The sequence below is a fragment of the Cystoisospora suis genome, assembly GCF_002600585.1.
Source record: "Cystoisospora suis strain Wien I chromosome Unknown contig_1201, whole genome shotgun sequence".
NCBI lineage: Eukaryota > Apicomplexa > Conoidasida > Eucoccidiorida > Sarcocystidae > Cystoisospora > Cystoisospora suis.
Window position 1 is genome coordinate 104015 of NW_027154002.1, and position 14518 is coordinate 118532.

The following is a 14518-nucleotide window of genomic DNA, read 5'->3' on the forward strand; positions in this document are numbered from 1 at the left end:
TATCTATCTATCTATCTGCATGTGTTTGAGGGCGAGGCGGTGATACTATTATCACTCTGTCGATGAATTATTCTTGCTTTCATCTCTATGGAGAAGATATAAAAATTTGATTCTGTCTACATCTATTTTTGTCTGTGTTCATGAGAAGGTGAGAAAGAGATTCAAAGGTACTCAACTACTCAAGTGGAGGAACACGGTAGTTACTTGGGTCTTTATTATCTTTCATTCCTCTATTGCGGATGGTTGCCTAATCTTTCTTCTCTTATTTCAATAGAGAGAGAGAGGCAGCTAGCTAGCTAGCTAGCTGGCCAGCTAGCTGTCTTTGACTCGTCTACTCTGGTTTTTCCTTTCCTCCATTCTCATTTTAGATGAGTCCACTGTCTTTCTTTCTATTTGTATGTATGTCTGATCAACATGTGTTTACGCGTATAGACTCTCGACTTTATCGTTAAGGCTTTGTACAGATCATCGAAACCGCGATGCTAGGCAGAACGTCGATTCTTCATTTCTATGGACAGTAGAAGAAGCAGAACGATACGAAAGAAAAATCAACTATCACCATCATTCTTCTTCTTCCTTCTCCTCTCACTATCATCCTTATCATCCCCCTCCTCCTCCTCCTCTTCCTCCCTCTTCTGGGATGGACAGAGGAGAAGGGGGACACTGGAATAGATACGACGATGGATATCACTCAAGTAGATCAAGACGAGAGGGAGAAGAACAAGATATGTATAGAGAAGGAAGGGAGAGATTCTCAAGAGGAGGGGGATGGAGAGAAAGAGAAGAAGAAAGAGGCTATGGGTATCATGGTGTCTCATCGTCTTCTTCTTATCATCATTCTTATCCTCCTTCTTCTTCTTCTTATGAATCGCAGCAGCATTTCCATCACTATCAGAGTCAGTCTTCTTCCGGTTATTCTCATCATGAGAGGAGTTGGAGCTACGAAGGAGACGTCTCTTCATCTTCTCCACCTCCGCCACTATATAGTCACCATAGTAGCCATCCATCAGCATATGCTGCTTATCCACCCCGTCCTTCGTCTTCTTCTCATCCCGCTTATTCTCCCCCCCTCTTCGAACATCCGCATTCTCATGCGCATCTTCATTCTTCTTCTTATTCTTCTGAGAATCCCTATGTTTCTTCTTCTGTCAGATCTGTTGCACTCACCTCAAACCCTGCTAGTCAGCAACACGCTCCGATGGACGGCTCAGGCCACCTTTACCCTCCGTCTCTTTCGTCTTCATATGAAGAAGGTAGAGGCAGACATGAGAACTTCCAAGATGAAGGAGAAGGACGAGGACGTAGCAGTAGATCTTCTTCACGATCCTGTTGTAGACCTGATAGTCTTTCGGGAGGAGTGTATGGAAGAAGTAAAGACGTCGCCTCTTCTCATTCAAGGGGGTCATATCACCCTGCTTCTTCTTCGTCATCATCTGTGTATGATTATAGTAGTCATAGTCGGGTCCATACATCTCATCCTTATTCTCCTCCTCCTCCTCTTTTTTCGACATCTCCTTCTCTCACGAGTGATCTCTCCAACACGACGACTTCTCACATCTCCTATAGGGGCGGTATGAGAGAGAATGAACGAAGTGACGATCTGCGAGGATACACGAGAGGTTACCATAGGCAACCGACAGAGATTTCTTCTTCTTCGTCAATGAAGTACGTCTCTACAAGGGGAGAATATCAACAAGAGAGTTTTGTCTCTTCTTCTTCTTCTTTCCATCATTCTCATCGTCAGTATGGATCTTCGTCTACTTCATATGAAACAGGAGAAGAATATCATTTTCATCTTAGGCATAAAGGAAAAGGAGAAGGAGGAGAAGATAGAAGAAGAAATGACTCCAAAAGTTATGGTCATCATTATCTTCCTTCTGCTTATACGACGAGAGGGGGGTCTCCTACTGGTGGGGTGTATACCACCGGAGAAGAAGGACGGCAGCAGCCGTTGTCGTACCAAGAAGGGGGAGGGAGAGGAAGGATTATCTTCGCAGATCAGAATTCTTATTATTCTCGTCCTTATTGATAAAGCTGGTAAGGAGAAGAAGGACACCACGGGTCGGGTCGCGTTTCCCGCGAGAGCATCACGGTAAATAGAGGAAGAGATGGATTGTATCTCTCTTCACTCGAAAGCAACTGCTCTTATCTTTCAGAAGATCATGAGAGACAAGAGCTAGGCGAAAAAGGAGTCTCTTGACTCTTGTCGAGAGAAGAAACATCTCCCTCTTGCGGTCTCTCCCTTTGAAGCTGTCATTGCTCCCCCTACTTTCTCTCCGTCCGTTTTCCCGTAGACACCTTCCCTTCTCTTTCTCCCTTCTGTTGTTGTTCGATAGGAAGCAAACGAACCGTGAGCATCATGGATAGAGTGATATCTTCGATTGGCGTCGCCGTCATTTTTCATTTGATCCTCACGAAGTTTCGAGATTTCTTTTCATTCTCTTGGAAGACAGGGTTGCTACTCTCAGTGATATCTTTCCTTCACCGTGTGCGATTAGGCGATCTGCAGGGAGGAAAGATTCAGTCAAGGGTCACGCAAAGCGACTGCGACCACAACTACGAGTGCGACCTGCACACCCTCAGGGACACGCGCGCACGGGGGGATATTTGGAGAAAGCGGTGTATGTACACCGGAAAATATTGGAGAAAGGTGTATGTACACCGGAGGATAGTGGAGAGAGGTGTATGTACACCGGAAGATATTGGAAAGAGGTGTATTTAAAAATGTCGGAGAGAGGTGTATTTACATCGGGGGATATGGGAGAGAGGTGTATGTAAACTGGAAGAAATTGGAAAGAGGTGTATGTACACTGGAGGATATTGGCGAGAAGTATATGCACACCGCAGGATACTGGAGAGAGGTGTATGCACACCGGAGGATGCTGGAGAGAGGTGTATGTACACTGGAGGGTATTGGAAAGAGGTGTATGTACACCTGATCGTTTCGGCAAGCAAGCCGCGCGCAGGCTCCCTTCGACAGCATTGGGCTGTTGTTCTCGAGCTGCACCTCGATCTTTCTGCTTCTTCCCGTCACCGCGTTTTGCTCTTTTGATCCAACTCAATCGTTTTTTTTTTCTTCAGTCGAGTCGTTCCTCGCTATCTATTTGTATCTACAGGTCGTCTTTTCTTTTGCATGGCAGGTTGCTCTCGTCCTTTTCTCCTCTCCCGCTTTCTTTTCGCTGCCTTCTTAATTCTTCCGCGTGGGTGTTAACAATGTAGAGAAGGAAGAAGGGCTCGCTTGCATTCTTCTTTCACATCTTCTCAATACATGCATGTGTTTTCTTCTCTTACGAGTCTTGTGCGATAAGTGTATCTCCTTTCCCTTCCTTTTCTTCCATCAAGAAATCGGTTTTTCTTCTTTCATCATATAGGCAGATACATACACTTTGCGCACCCTTTCTCAGCCAGGGTTAGGATAGAAGATGCTATGTTATTCTTCAGTGTTCTTTCTTCAATGAGAAGTGTCTGTATGAAGGCGATAGTCTTCTTCCTTCTCCTCGACACAGGAAGTCCGTCCGGCTATGTGTCTGTATGTATCATTTGACCTTTCGATTTTTCTGTCTATTTCTATCTATATATCTATGTGCAGGTCTGTTTCTACTACATAGACGGAGAGAGGTTAACTCTTCTTCTTCTCTTCATGTCAAGCGAGCGGGGACTCTAGCTTCAATTGTTCTGTCTACTGACTGGGTCTGAAGACGGTGACCGCGTTCTATTTTCGTGGTTGTGCATTTCTCTGTAATTCTCATGGATATTAGTACTATTCCTCAAGTGGTAAGAAAGTTTCTCGGGGGCAGACGCACCTTGATTCAGACTAGCGTTGCGAGGGGAAGGCATTATGATGATGGTATTCGGTAGTTTTCTTTGCATGCATGCATGCATGCAGTGAGAAGACCGTCATGAGACCTTCCTTTCCAAGAAACTCCGTTTTCCCCCAAGTTCTCGAGAGTGTGTCGGTCCGTTTGTCTAATTGTCTGTTGTCTATGAGGAGAGAGAAAACATAAGAGAACTTTTCTTTCATTCATTCTGCTCCGTCTTCCTCTTCGAGATTCCCTTTTTGGAGAACGGTGGGCTAAAGGGGGGAAGGGTATCTTCACCAGTAGATATGGGAGAGAGGAAATGCATGCATACGTGTAGCTACACCACCTACTCTGTGCACATCCGGACTCACCGCGTACATAAAAAAGATTCAGATCATTATGAGATACATACATACATTTGGAGATCTGATATCTACCTGTATACGCTTATCTGAGAGGATGTATATATATATATATGTTTGTATATATGGGGTGAGGTGAGGTACTATGTGTGTGTGTTAGTCTTTCTTGTTCTTCTCTCGGTAGAGGTGTGAAGAGAGTTGAGTGAGGGTGAAGACGAAAGATGGTGTAATAGTCTTTGCTGTTAGAGCCTCTACATGCATGGATAACGAAGAGGAGGATGAAAAGGAGATGAAAAATCTCTCAGTTCTCCTTGACAAGCATCTGTTGTATATGTCTTTTCATTGTTCTTTGTCTTCAAGTCTCTCACGCTGCCGTGATGACTCTCTAGAGATCGACACGAGGTCTCAAGAAAGTGCTACCGGCCATTCAAGCGCATTCACTCCCCACAAGAGTAGAAGACGAGGTAGACGTGCGGTAGATAGAGGTATGTCCCTCTCTTTGTGACGCTAAACATTTCTCAATCCGTAGGGGTAGTATATAGAGGTATACATAGAGAGATACACTGATAGATTCTTCATGTGTAAAACGAGGACGACTGTATGGTGCCCAGAGATCGAAGTTACGATTGAAGAAGAAGAAGAGGAAGACAACAAGACATAGAGGGGGAAGGGAAAAGATCCTTCCAAGGAGGGGTAAAGTGATCGTAATGATGAGAAGAAATCGAGAAGAATAGGAGTGTATCTACATTGCTTGTTAAAGCACCTCAGATACAAAGGCAGCGACTTCTACGTCAGATTCTCCAAAGACAAGGAATCGACTTCCTTGTCGAGTTTCTTCCCTTTTCCCCTCCTAATGGTATTTTCTCTTTTTATCCATCGCCACACATGAAGCTATATGAGGGAGAAAGATATTATTCATCCCTCCATCTATCTATCTACCTATCTTTATTCTGTCTGTGCTCTATCTATCTGCCTATGAAGAGAAGGAAGGAAACGCCAAAGATAGAAAGAAAACGGTGCACGTGTTACGACATCCTTGCCTTGCATGTTGCCCGAGTATACCACCGAAGCATACCTTCTCTCTCTATATATACATCCACCCCTCTCTCTCTATCTCTCTGTCTATACATCTCCCTCTAGTGAAGGGAGAGCAAGTCGGTCTTTTCTATCGGCCGCCCCTTCGAATACACGGGAAGATGGGTGTGTTGTGGGCTTGAATATCTTTTCATCTTCTCGTGAAAGAGAAGAAGAAACGAAGAAAGCAGAGAAAGAAAAAGAATAGGATATTGACGGTGAGGAGAACGATCGATTGAAATACACAGTGCAAAGAGAGAGAATAGGGACGTCACTTACCCTCCGACACCGAAGAAAGAGAAGGATAAGAAAGGGACAGGAGACGAGCCTGATGAGAGAGAACGAGGTAGGCAAGAAGATCGATGTTTCTCCATAGTGAATAAAGAGTGAAGAGGTAGGATATATCTAGAGAGATACAACAAGATATGTAGATAGATGTAGAAAGTGATGGATGCTTGAAGAAGGTCCCCGCTAATCAGCTGCAACAGATATAGAAAGATCGGCTAAAGCTAGAAGGAGAGGTAGAGACAGCTAAAGAGAGGAGATAGTGAGAGAGAGAGAGAGATTCATGTAGACATAAGATTGTCTTGATATTTCCAGAGAGATGAGCCTTCAGTTTAAGAAGGAGAAGATTCTGTGAACGGCCAAGAAACATCCAGCCGCGAAATCTAGCATTATTGAAAAGAGAGACAAACACGACGACGCAAACAGAGGGGGAGAAATTCTCTTCTTCTTTTTCGTTTCTCTTTTTCTTCTCTTTGCACTCATGTAGTACGATAAAACAAAGGCGGGACAGAGAAAATAAAAGCCTTTCTTAACTCTTCTTCTGTAGACGACTCATATATATGAGATAGCTAGAGATAGAGACAGGAAGGAAAGAGATAAGAAAGAAAGGACAGCGCTTTGCTTGACAAGATGACAAGGGTAAGTTAGACCTTCTACTATCTCTCTCTACGTTTCTCCTCCTTCGTCTAGTTACTTCTCTTGTTCTTTCTTTTTCTCTTCCTCATCTTCTTGCTCATCTTCGAGAAGAAAGTCATCTGTAAGCCATGAGAAGTTGAAGAGTCTTTTCCACGGAGAAGAAGAAGAGTCATCGTTTCTTTCATATCTCTCAGACCACCTATTCTCTCTCCCTCCTCCTGTCCTTCTGCTTACCCAGCCACTTCTTCTTCTTTCTCTTCTTTCTTTTTCTTCCTCCGCTCTTTCTCTTCTCCATCTTTGCTGGTGGTGTGAAGCCCCCAGGGAATTTTCAACGGAATAGGAATCGAAATTCTTTCGATCAAAGAAGAAAGCCTCTTTCTCTTCTTCTCTTTTCTCCGTTTCTTCACCGTACTCGCCATCATCATAGTAGTAGCCGATATCTCGTCCCTCCACATCTAATAAGAGAAGAAGAGAGCGATCTTTCTTCTTCATCTCTTCTTCTACTTCCCGTTCTTCTTTTGCTTTCTCTCTCTTTCTCCTTCGCTTCTCGTCAACGGCTTCGTCATAGAGTGAAGGAGAGCGGTCTTTCTCTCCACCAGAGAGAAGCTGAACAGAAGAAGAAGAAGGAGAGCAATGTGATACTTGGGTGTTACGATGGACATCGAGAGTTTCTTTAGCTTCTTCTTCTTCTTCTTTCTTGCCTTCTATCTTTGACTCACAAGAAAGAGGAGGAGAAGAAGACGATAGCGAGGAAGCTCGCTCCCGGTCATCAGTTCTTCGCCCTTCTTTCTCTGTCTTCTCCCCTTTGTTTCCTCCTCCTTCTTCTGTCTTCTGAAGTGTATCTTTATCTAAGAGAAGGAGTCTTTCTCCCCCTGTGGCTGCGAGTTCTATCTTGATATTCACAGATGCAAGATGCCCCTCACGAGGAGAAGGGCTACGCCTTACAGCTCCTGAGCTCTTTCTTCCTCTTCTTTCTCTCCCTCTTCTTCTCTCAAGGAGACCATTCTCTCTATCCTTCTCTCTCTTTGATAAAGACTTTACTTCCTCTTCTTCTCTTGGTGAAAGGAGACACGTCTCTTGGTGGCTGTCTGTCTTATGTGTCCTTCCTGGAATCTCTTCTGGACTGGCTTTGCTTGAAGAACGCGGAGAATTCTTCGCTTCTTTTTCTTCCTTTCTTCCTTTAGTTTCATTGTGTAAAATTTCATCTTTCTTCTCTCTCGCCTTCCGACTATCTTCTCGTTCGTGTTCTCTTTCTTCTTCTTCTCTCTTGCCTTTCACTCGGAGCACCCTACCTCTCTCATTTCTTTCCTCTTCTTGGTCATGTAGAACTTCTCCTCTAACTGCATCTGTCACACTCGAAAGAAAGGCAGATGCCTTAAGCTTTTCTCTCTCCCTCTTTCTCTGTAATCTCTCCGTTGGCTCTTCTTGTTCTTCTTCTTCCTCCTTTTTCCTTTCTTCTTCTTCTTCTCCCCTTCTACTCACGTCACCGACTGTCGCCTTGTTCTCTTCTTCACATTCTATCTTCTTCTTTCGTAGTCGCAACGCCGCGAGGTGTTCGTCTCTTGCGAGATTATGAAGAGATCGAAGTTTGGTACGTAGAAGTCTCTGACTATTAGCAAAAGGTCGAGGAAAGGAAGAGAGAAGATCATCTCTTAAAGACGATTCCTCTCTCTTATGTCTTTCCTCTTTCTCTTGTGGTTGAGTACCTAAGAGAAATCTTTCTTCGTGGAAGGAGAAACTCCTTTTCTCCTCTCTCTGAAAACGAGCGAAGGAACAGCATACACATTCGAAGAGATAGTCCTTTCATTTGTAGACACCCGTATCACATACGTGTAGACGTGTCTCTATACACAGAGAGTGAGAGAGGCTAAGAGCATCCACACGAGTCACCAAGTCACACAGGAACCGTCCACCCATATCTACCTATATACATACAAAGATATATATATATATATGCAGATAGAGAGATATATGTAGATATATAGATATAGATATCTACATAGAGGGATAGAGGTAGACGTACACATAGATCGGAAGATCTACATCTCTGCTAGATACATACGACGAACCTGTGCGAATGGTACGCATCTCTCCCTCTCTCCGCACATACACATCTCTCTCTCTGTATGTATATACTCAAAGATATATCTGTATGTATAGACAGAGTGATGGTGTGGATAGCCTTGCATGCTGTATGCACATCAGTAGGAAAGGTGTCAATGGATTCTTCTAGGGAGTGCTTCTCTATGGATCTTCACTCATATGACGAGACCACCAACTGAATGTGGTAGAAGAAAAGGAAAGCGATGACTTTCCCTCAAATACCTCCTCTATCTGTTAGGGACAGAACGGCCATATGAATCTTTCTATAAAGAAAGATTTCAATCTACGAACTCTACCGTCTGTTCTCCTTCATCTCTTACTACTGTCACGGCAACTCCAGGATTCTTATAGCAGAGAATCCATCCCCTGCCGATATCCTCGGTTTCTTTGTCTTATGTGAAAGAAAGAAAGACCCAACTTACCTTCATCTCTTGATCCCGTGAAGGACATCCTAACTTTTCTTTCTTCATCTTCTTCGCCTCGTCGCTTTCTTCTTTTTCTTGTTCTCTCTCAGTATTCGTCTTTGTCTTGACATTGGTCTTCTCGCTCTTCTTCTCCTCTCCCTCTCTTTGAAGGAGAAGAACTTGGACTTCTTCGAAGAGTCTTGCAAGTACCTCCTCTTCTTTCATCCTGACCCCTTCAGCATTCTCCGGAGGAAATCTTTGTGTCTTTCTTCGAAGTAGAGAGACACCAAGGAGTAGCTGTCTCCACATCTTCATTGTCTCACCCCCGTCACATGAAGAAGAGAGATACATACCAGGATGAGATTTTTGAAAGAACTGTCTCATCAGAATCTCTCTCTCATATCTCTTTATCTTATCGATACTTTCTTCTTCTTTTTCTCCTCCTCTCCTCTGAACGGAGATGTTACCTTCTCCTTCTCCTTCAGCTAGAGACGGAGCCATAGGAGAAGAGAAGAGAAGTGTTATCTTATCTTGCAGAGATTTCATTGAATCTACCCCCGTCTCTTTTCCTCTATCTCTTCTTCTCCCTTCCTGAGATTTCCCATTCTCTTCCACCCCACTTGCATTCGAACTCCTTACACCATGATATCTCAACTTAGCATTCGGCTTATATTCGGAGAATAGACCACGGGGAGTTAGAACTTCCAAGTCCCCCCCTGTGTCTATTCTCTCTTCATCGTTTCTTCTGAGAGAGAGCAGGAGGGGAGGTACACGCCCTACAGTCTGTACAGTGACGAACTCTTTTTCTTTCACAAGACGAGAATCTCTGGGAGGTTGATCCTCTCTCATGATAGCTGAAGAAGAATCTTCTGACTGAGAAGGTATGAATGTCTCCTCTCGCATCTCCACGTCACCGTTCATTTCTCCTGTATGGGTCAACATCCGTTCTTCTTCTTCTTCAGCTTCACTGCGTCCATTCATATGAATAGTATTAGGAGAGGAGAAAGAATACGGAAAAGGAGAAGATGAGGAGGAAGAAGAAGATATCACATTCGAGATTTCCCTTGATAAGCAATAAGGTGAGTTGTCTTCTTTCTCTTCTCCCCTCGTATCGAAAGAATTCCTTTCTTCTTCCTTCATCTTCTTCGCTTCCTCTTGCACTTGAGATGGAGGGACCGTTCTCCATATCTCATAGATATAGGGGGAGAGATCTGTTGGACTCCACACCATACTCTCCTTCTTCATAGAGCGACAAAAGTACTTCCCTTCTTCTTTATCTTCTTCCCTGCCGAAGCCACCACCTCGTTCTCTCTGTGGAAGCGTATTTCTCCAGGAAAACTCATAGCACCTTCGATGTCTTTCTTGCTCTTTCTCATTCTCTCCTTCTATCGTAAGACTACAGGGAGAGAAAGAAGGAGAGGGGGACGGTGTCTGGTGCCACTGAGAGGAATGAGAGAGACAACTATAAGGATTCAAAGGGACTGAAGGCGGAAGAAAAGAAGAGGAAGAAGCGAAAGAAGAAGAAGAGAAAGAAGGAAAGAAAGGGACGCTTTGGAGACAATGAAAGATTCTCTGTGAGACACCATGAAGACGTACATCTACATTGTTGCTTGTAATATTCTGAGGGTTTCTTTCATCTCTAAGAAGCTCGCGACTCGGGACTTTTCTTATGTCTGCTTTGCATGCAGATGAAGAGAGAGATGACGGTAGGGTATTCCTATCGTTATTCATCTTCTTCCCATTCTTCAGAGGCGACTTGTCTTTCCTATTGTTGAAGAAAGCTCGATCTTCCTTTTTTTCTCCCCTGTGAAGACGAAGAGAAGAAGTCGAAGAGGCCCTTAGGCGATATCTCTCTTTCTCTTCTGGTGTCTGCGCGACGCCTCTTCTCTTTGTCACGCTGTCTTCTCTTTCTCCCTCTTTCTGTGGGGGGAGATGAAGAGGAGAAGAAGAAGAAGAAAGATGAGCAGCCCTTCCATCTGTTCTTTCTCTTCTTCTTCTCTCAGGAGTGTCTTCTTTCTCTTGGGTGAGGAATAAAGCAGAGGAGGGAGAAGATGCAAAAGAAGAAGAAGAAGACGAAAGAGGAGAGAGACGTCGGAGAGGGGAAAGAGAAGAGATCGTATCAGGAGAAGAGGAAGGAGGTTGAGAAGCAAGAAGGACATTTCTGATTAGAGAGAAGTTAGGAGACGTTTTCTCTTCTAGAAACCTCACCACATCTAGATGAGATTGCACTTCTTCAATCAACTCTTCACATCTTCTCTCGGATAATCCATCCACCTCTCTATTCTTCTTCTCTTTCTCTTTCTCCTTCTTCTTCCTGTCTTCTTCTTCTTCTTTATCAGACGTGATTTGCCTATGGCCTGATCTTTCTTTCTTCTTAAGAACGACGTCAGATTCTTCTCCTGTCTCCTCATCACTCCCAAGAGAGGAAGACGAAGAAGAAGAAGAAGAGAAAGAAGAACTTCCCCGGGTGCGAGGTTTCTTCTTCTTCTTCTCCTTCCTTCTTCGTTCATCTTCCCGGCTTCTACGCCTACTGTGGTTAGGATTGTGTTTCTTGTTTGCACTCCTTGTCATTCCTTCTTTGTCAAGCAACCTCTCACCCCTCATCTTCACATCTCTCTTCTCCGCACTTTCTCCTCTCTTGCCTGAATTATCTGTCTGTTTGCTCTTCTTCTTCTTCTTCTCCTTATTGCTATTCTTCTTCACGCTGTTAGGATGTACACCCCTCTTGCTATCTCTATGATGAGGAGCAGAAGGTAAAGAATCTTTCACATCGGTCTCTTCTGTCTCCTCTCGTCTTCTTTCCGAAGAAAGAGAAAAAGAGGAAGAGAGACGAGAGGGAGGAGGAGATCTCCATTGAATTTCGAGGAAATCCCCGTGATAGACATGTAGACGTCCGTAGTGTTTCGGATGTCTTCGGCGACGGGAAGAAGAAGAAGACGCTGAAGAAAGATGACGCAGATGAAGAGAATCTTCTCTTCTTCTCCCTCTCTCCCGGGAGTGTACATGGCTATTGTTTCGAGGATCTTTTCCAGGGCTTCTCTTCATGGCTTTATCAACATGACTATCTCCTTCTTTGCTAGAATGAAAGGAACGTACAACACCCTTCCTCTTCTTCCTTTTCTCTGTCTCTCCCTCATCGATTCTTCCTTTCTTCTTCCTCTTTGTCTCTCCATCTGACTGAGCTAAAGAAGATACACACTTCGCTTTTGTCTTCAAAGCAACCACGCCGTTCTTATCTGAAGAAGAAGAAGAGACATGCACGTCTCCTTCTCTCTTTTGCTTTTCTTTCTTCTCCTTTTCTTCCTCATCATTTTTCTTCATCTTCTCAAGGTTTCCTTCACCTTTTTCTTCTTCTGTTTTCTCTTCACGCTTGAAAGAAAGAGAAGAAGAGACACCAAGACGGGAAGGAGAACAAGAAGAAGGAAGGGGGGGAGAACAAGGGGAAGGAGAAGAAGAAGGATTGCTATTCTGTCCTTTTCTTTTGTCTTGAGAGGTGTTGTTTGTATGAAGATGAAGAGAATTCATATAAGCTTCTATCAGTGCTCTTTTTTCTTCTTCTTCCTTTTCGTTTCTCTTTCTTTCCTCTTCCTTCTTTCTCTTCTCGTGGAGGAGCCTCCAATAGAATCCGCGAGGTAAGCGAATCGAAGGGTCGTCTTCATCGTGACTAACGCGACCACCACCTCCTCTTGAACTGTCTTCTGCTTCTTCTCTTTCCGAAGAAGAGATCGATAGTATCTCTACGGTTTCTGTCTTGTCTTTCTCGCTCTCTTTACCAGAGCGGTCTGTGTGTGATGTAGAGGGAGAAGAAAGGAAAGAAGAGGAGGTTGTCACACATGAAGATGATGACGAAGAACGACGTAAGCCACGACGAACAGAGGGAATAGAAGAAGAAGAAGGGAGGGAAGAGGAAGAAGAGAGGGAGAGGTCTGAAGAAGATGCTGTTGAGACTCTACAAAGAAAGAATGGAAGACAGGAAAAAGGAAGGAGAGATGGAGCGAAAGAAGCAAGAAAAAGATCGAGAAAAGATAGACATAAGTCATGAGAAAATATGTGATCTCCCTTCAATTAACTTCTTCTTCTACAGAAGGAAAGAAAGAGAAATATGTCTTTCCACATGCACACAGAGATCAAAGAAGAAGAAGAAATACGAAACCTAACTAAGTACAAAAAAGTCTAGGTAATACGTACACATACATACACATGCACAAATGCATATGAACGAAAGAAAGAAGACCTTCTTCCCTCTATACATTTCTTGACTCTAAAGAGAACTGAACTCCTCATCGAGACTCCGTAAACATACCGTAGAGACAAACCTTCTATTGTGCATGCAGACAGAATAAAACACACCGATAGCCTGTCTATGTCTTCCTCGACCTAGATAGATACATGGTGGGAGCACCATGTGCCCTATATACACACATAGGTGTATGTGTGCATATGTTTGTATGAATATGTACATCTGTATGTACATATATCTATGGATGTCTCTGTGTATCTGTATCTGTCTGTTTATAGAGATGTCGGGGAGGACATGTTAAAGAGGAGAGAATGTGTAGAGGAGACAGCGAACTAACGAGGAGACAAGAAGCAGATGACAAAAAGAGATCAAAATTGACGGTGAAAGCATACGAAGAAGACGAGAGAAGAATGAGAAAGAAGGTATCACCTCTCACCCATAAAGATCCCTTCTTTTCATGCATTCAGTCTTTTCTTCTTTGTTGTATCTGCAGAAGCCTTCCTTTCTCTTTCCTCGTTTACCTTGGTGTTCTTCTTCGGGTGTCTATACACCTCTGACGTCCCTGCCGAAGATGGTCGTGAAGCTCGGTAAGAGTTCCTGCGATATCTTGAAGAAAAGAACGGACCTTCTCATTCTTTTCACCTTCCGCAAAGACAGCCTTCCACAGAACGTTTAGGATTTCTGTATTCCCTTCATCTTCAGCCGCTTTCTTCACACTTCGTTGTTCGTTTCTCTTTCTGTTCAACTTAAGCATCTTTCCTTTTTTTCCCGTCCCCTACTTCTTCTACTTCTCGTTCCTTTTCTTTTGTTCATCAATCAAGAAGATCTATCTACAGCCAAGCATCTTTCAGCTTCACTCTGTCGTTTTTCGTGAAAGAAAGTGAAGTCCATCTGTATGTACACTTGAAGAGAAGAAAGATGTGTTAGATTGGTGAGGCAGCTATACATCGCTTTGATGTAAGAGAAGTTCTCTTCAAGGTCAAAGATTGAAGAGATTCATAGAGACTCCCTCCTCCTTCAGATCTCCTCCCCTTCTGTTGTTATCTCTTCTTTTCCCTCCTTTCTTGAGAGAAATGCAGTGGGAATAGATAGATGAAGAGAGATAGAAAGAAAGAAGTATAGTAAAGGTTCAGAAAGAAACCAAAAAAGATACGATCCCGCTGTCTCAACTTGCGCGTCCCCGTTCCTTTCCTCCTGGTGTACATACACCTCAGACCTCCATACCACCCGTCACCTCCGGAGTGCCTGAATCGATTCGTCTGACATAAGTTTCTATCTCTTCATGTAGAGACGCTTCAACAACCATCAAAGCACACAAGTCCAGAAAAAGTCTCTTCACTCCCTCTTCATTCAATGAAGAAAGAAAGAAAGAATGAATGAGAAGGAAGACGGTCATGCGAAAAGTTCGGTATACACTCGACACGAGGAGTGCTTCATAGGGCTTCCAGATGAAGAGGCAAACAGAAAAGAGAGAAGAGGGCGAAAAGAAGCACGTCTGTTGATCTATATCCTAGACTCTGACTCGACGAAACAAAGAGATAGGAACGAACGAAAGAAAGAAAGAAAGAAGAAAAAGATCAGAAAAGAAAAGGAAGAAGAAGATAGGTGTCTACG

General features: G+C 43.7%; 2 protein-coding genes across 2 annotated transcripts in view; one reads left to right on the forward strand and one right to left on the reverse strand.

Moving 5' to 3' along the window:
- Window positions 1-4493, forward strand: part of CSUI_002834 (uncharacterized protein) — a 10095-nt gene extending 5602 nt beyond the window's left edge. Inside the window, exon 4 of the mRNA XM_068063033.1 lies at window positions 433-4493. Coding sequence (XP_067925000.1) covers window positions 433-2029 — 1597 coding nt within the window. The 3' untranslated portion in view covers window positions 2030-4493. The remainder of the gene's footprint in view (window positions 1-432) is intronic.
- Window positions 4494-5483: 990 nt separating this feature from the next.
- CSUI_002835 (uncharacterized protein) lies at window positions 5484-14518 on the reverse strand. The gene is made up of 3 exons (XM_068063034.1): window positions 13341-14518; window positions 8683-12613; window positions 5484-7912 (listed from the first exon to the last, which is right to left on the reverse strand). Exons 1-3 carry the CDS (start codon window positions 13361-13363, stop codon window positions 6212-6214), a joined length of 5655 nt encoding a protein of 1884 aa, XP_067925001.1. The 5' UTR covers window positions 13364-14518; the 3' UTR covers window positions 5484-6211.

Excerpts from the sequence above, each read along its gene's own strand:
- CSUI_002835 (XM_068063034.1), bottom strand. The coding sequence starts at position 13,363 with ATGAAAAGAAGGGATCTTTATGG. Across the intron at positions 12,614-13,340 it reads AAAAGAAGGGATCTTTATGG|AGTCTCAACAGCATCTTCTT; the intron begins GTGAGAGGTGAT and ends CTTTCTTTGTAG. Across the intron at positions 7,913-8,682 it reads CACGGGATCAAGAGATGAAG|AGAGAGGAGAAAAGGAGTTT; the intron begins GTAAGTTGGGTC and ends GCTCGTTTTCAG.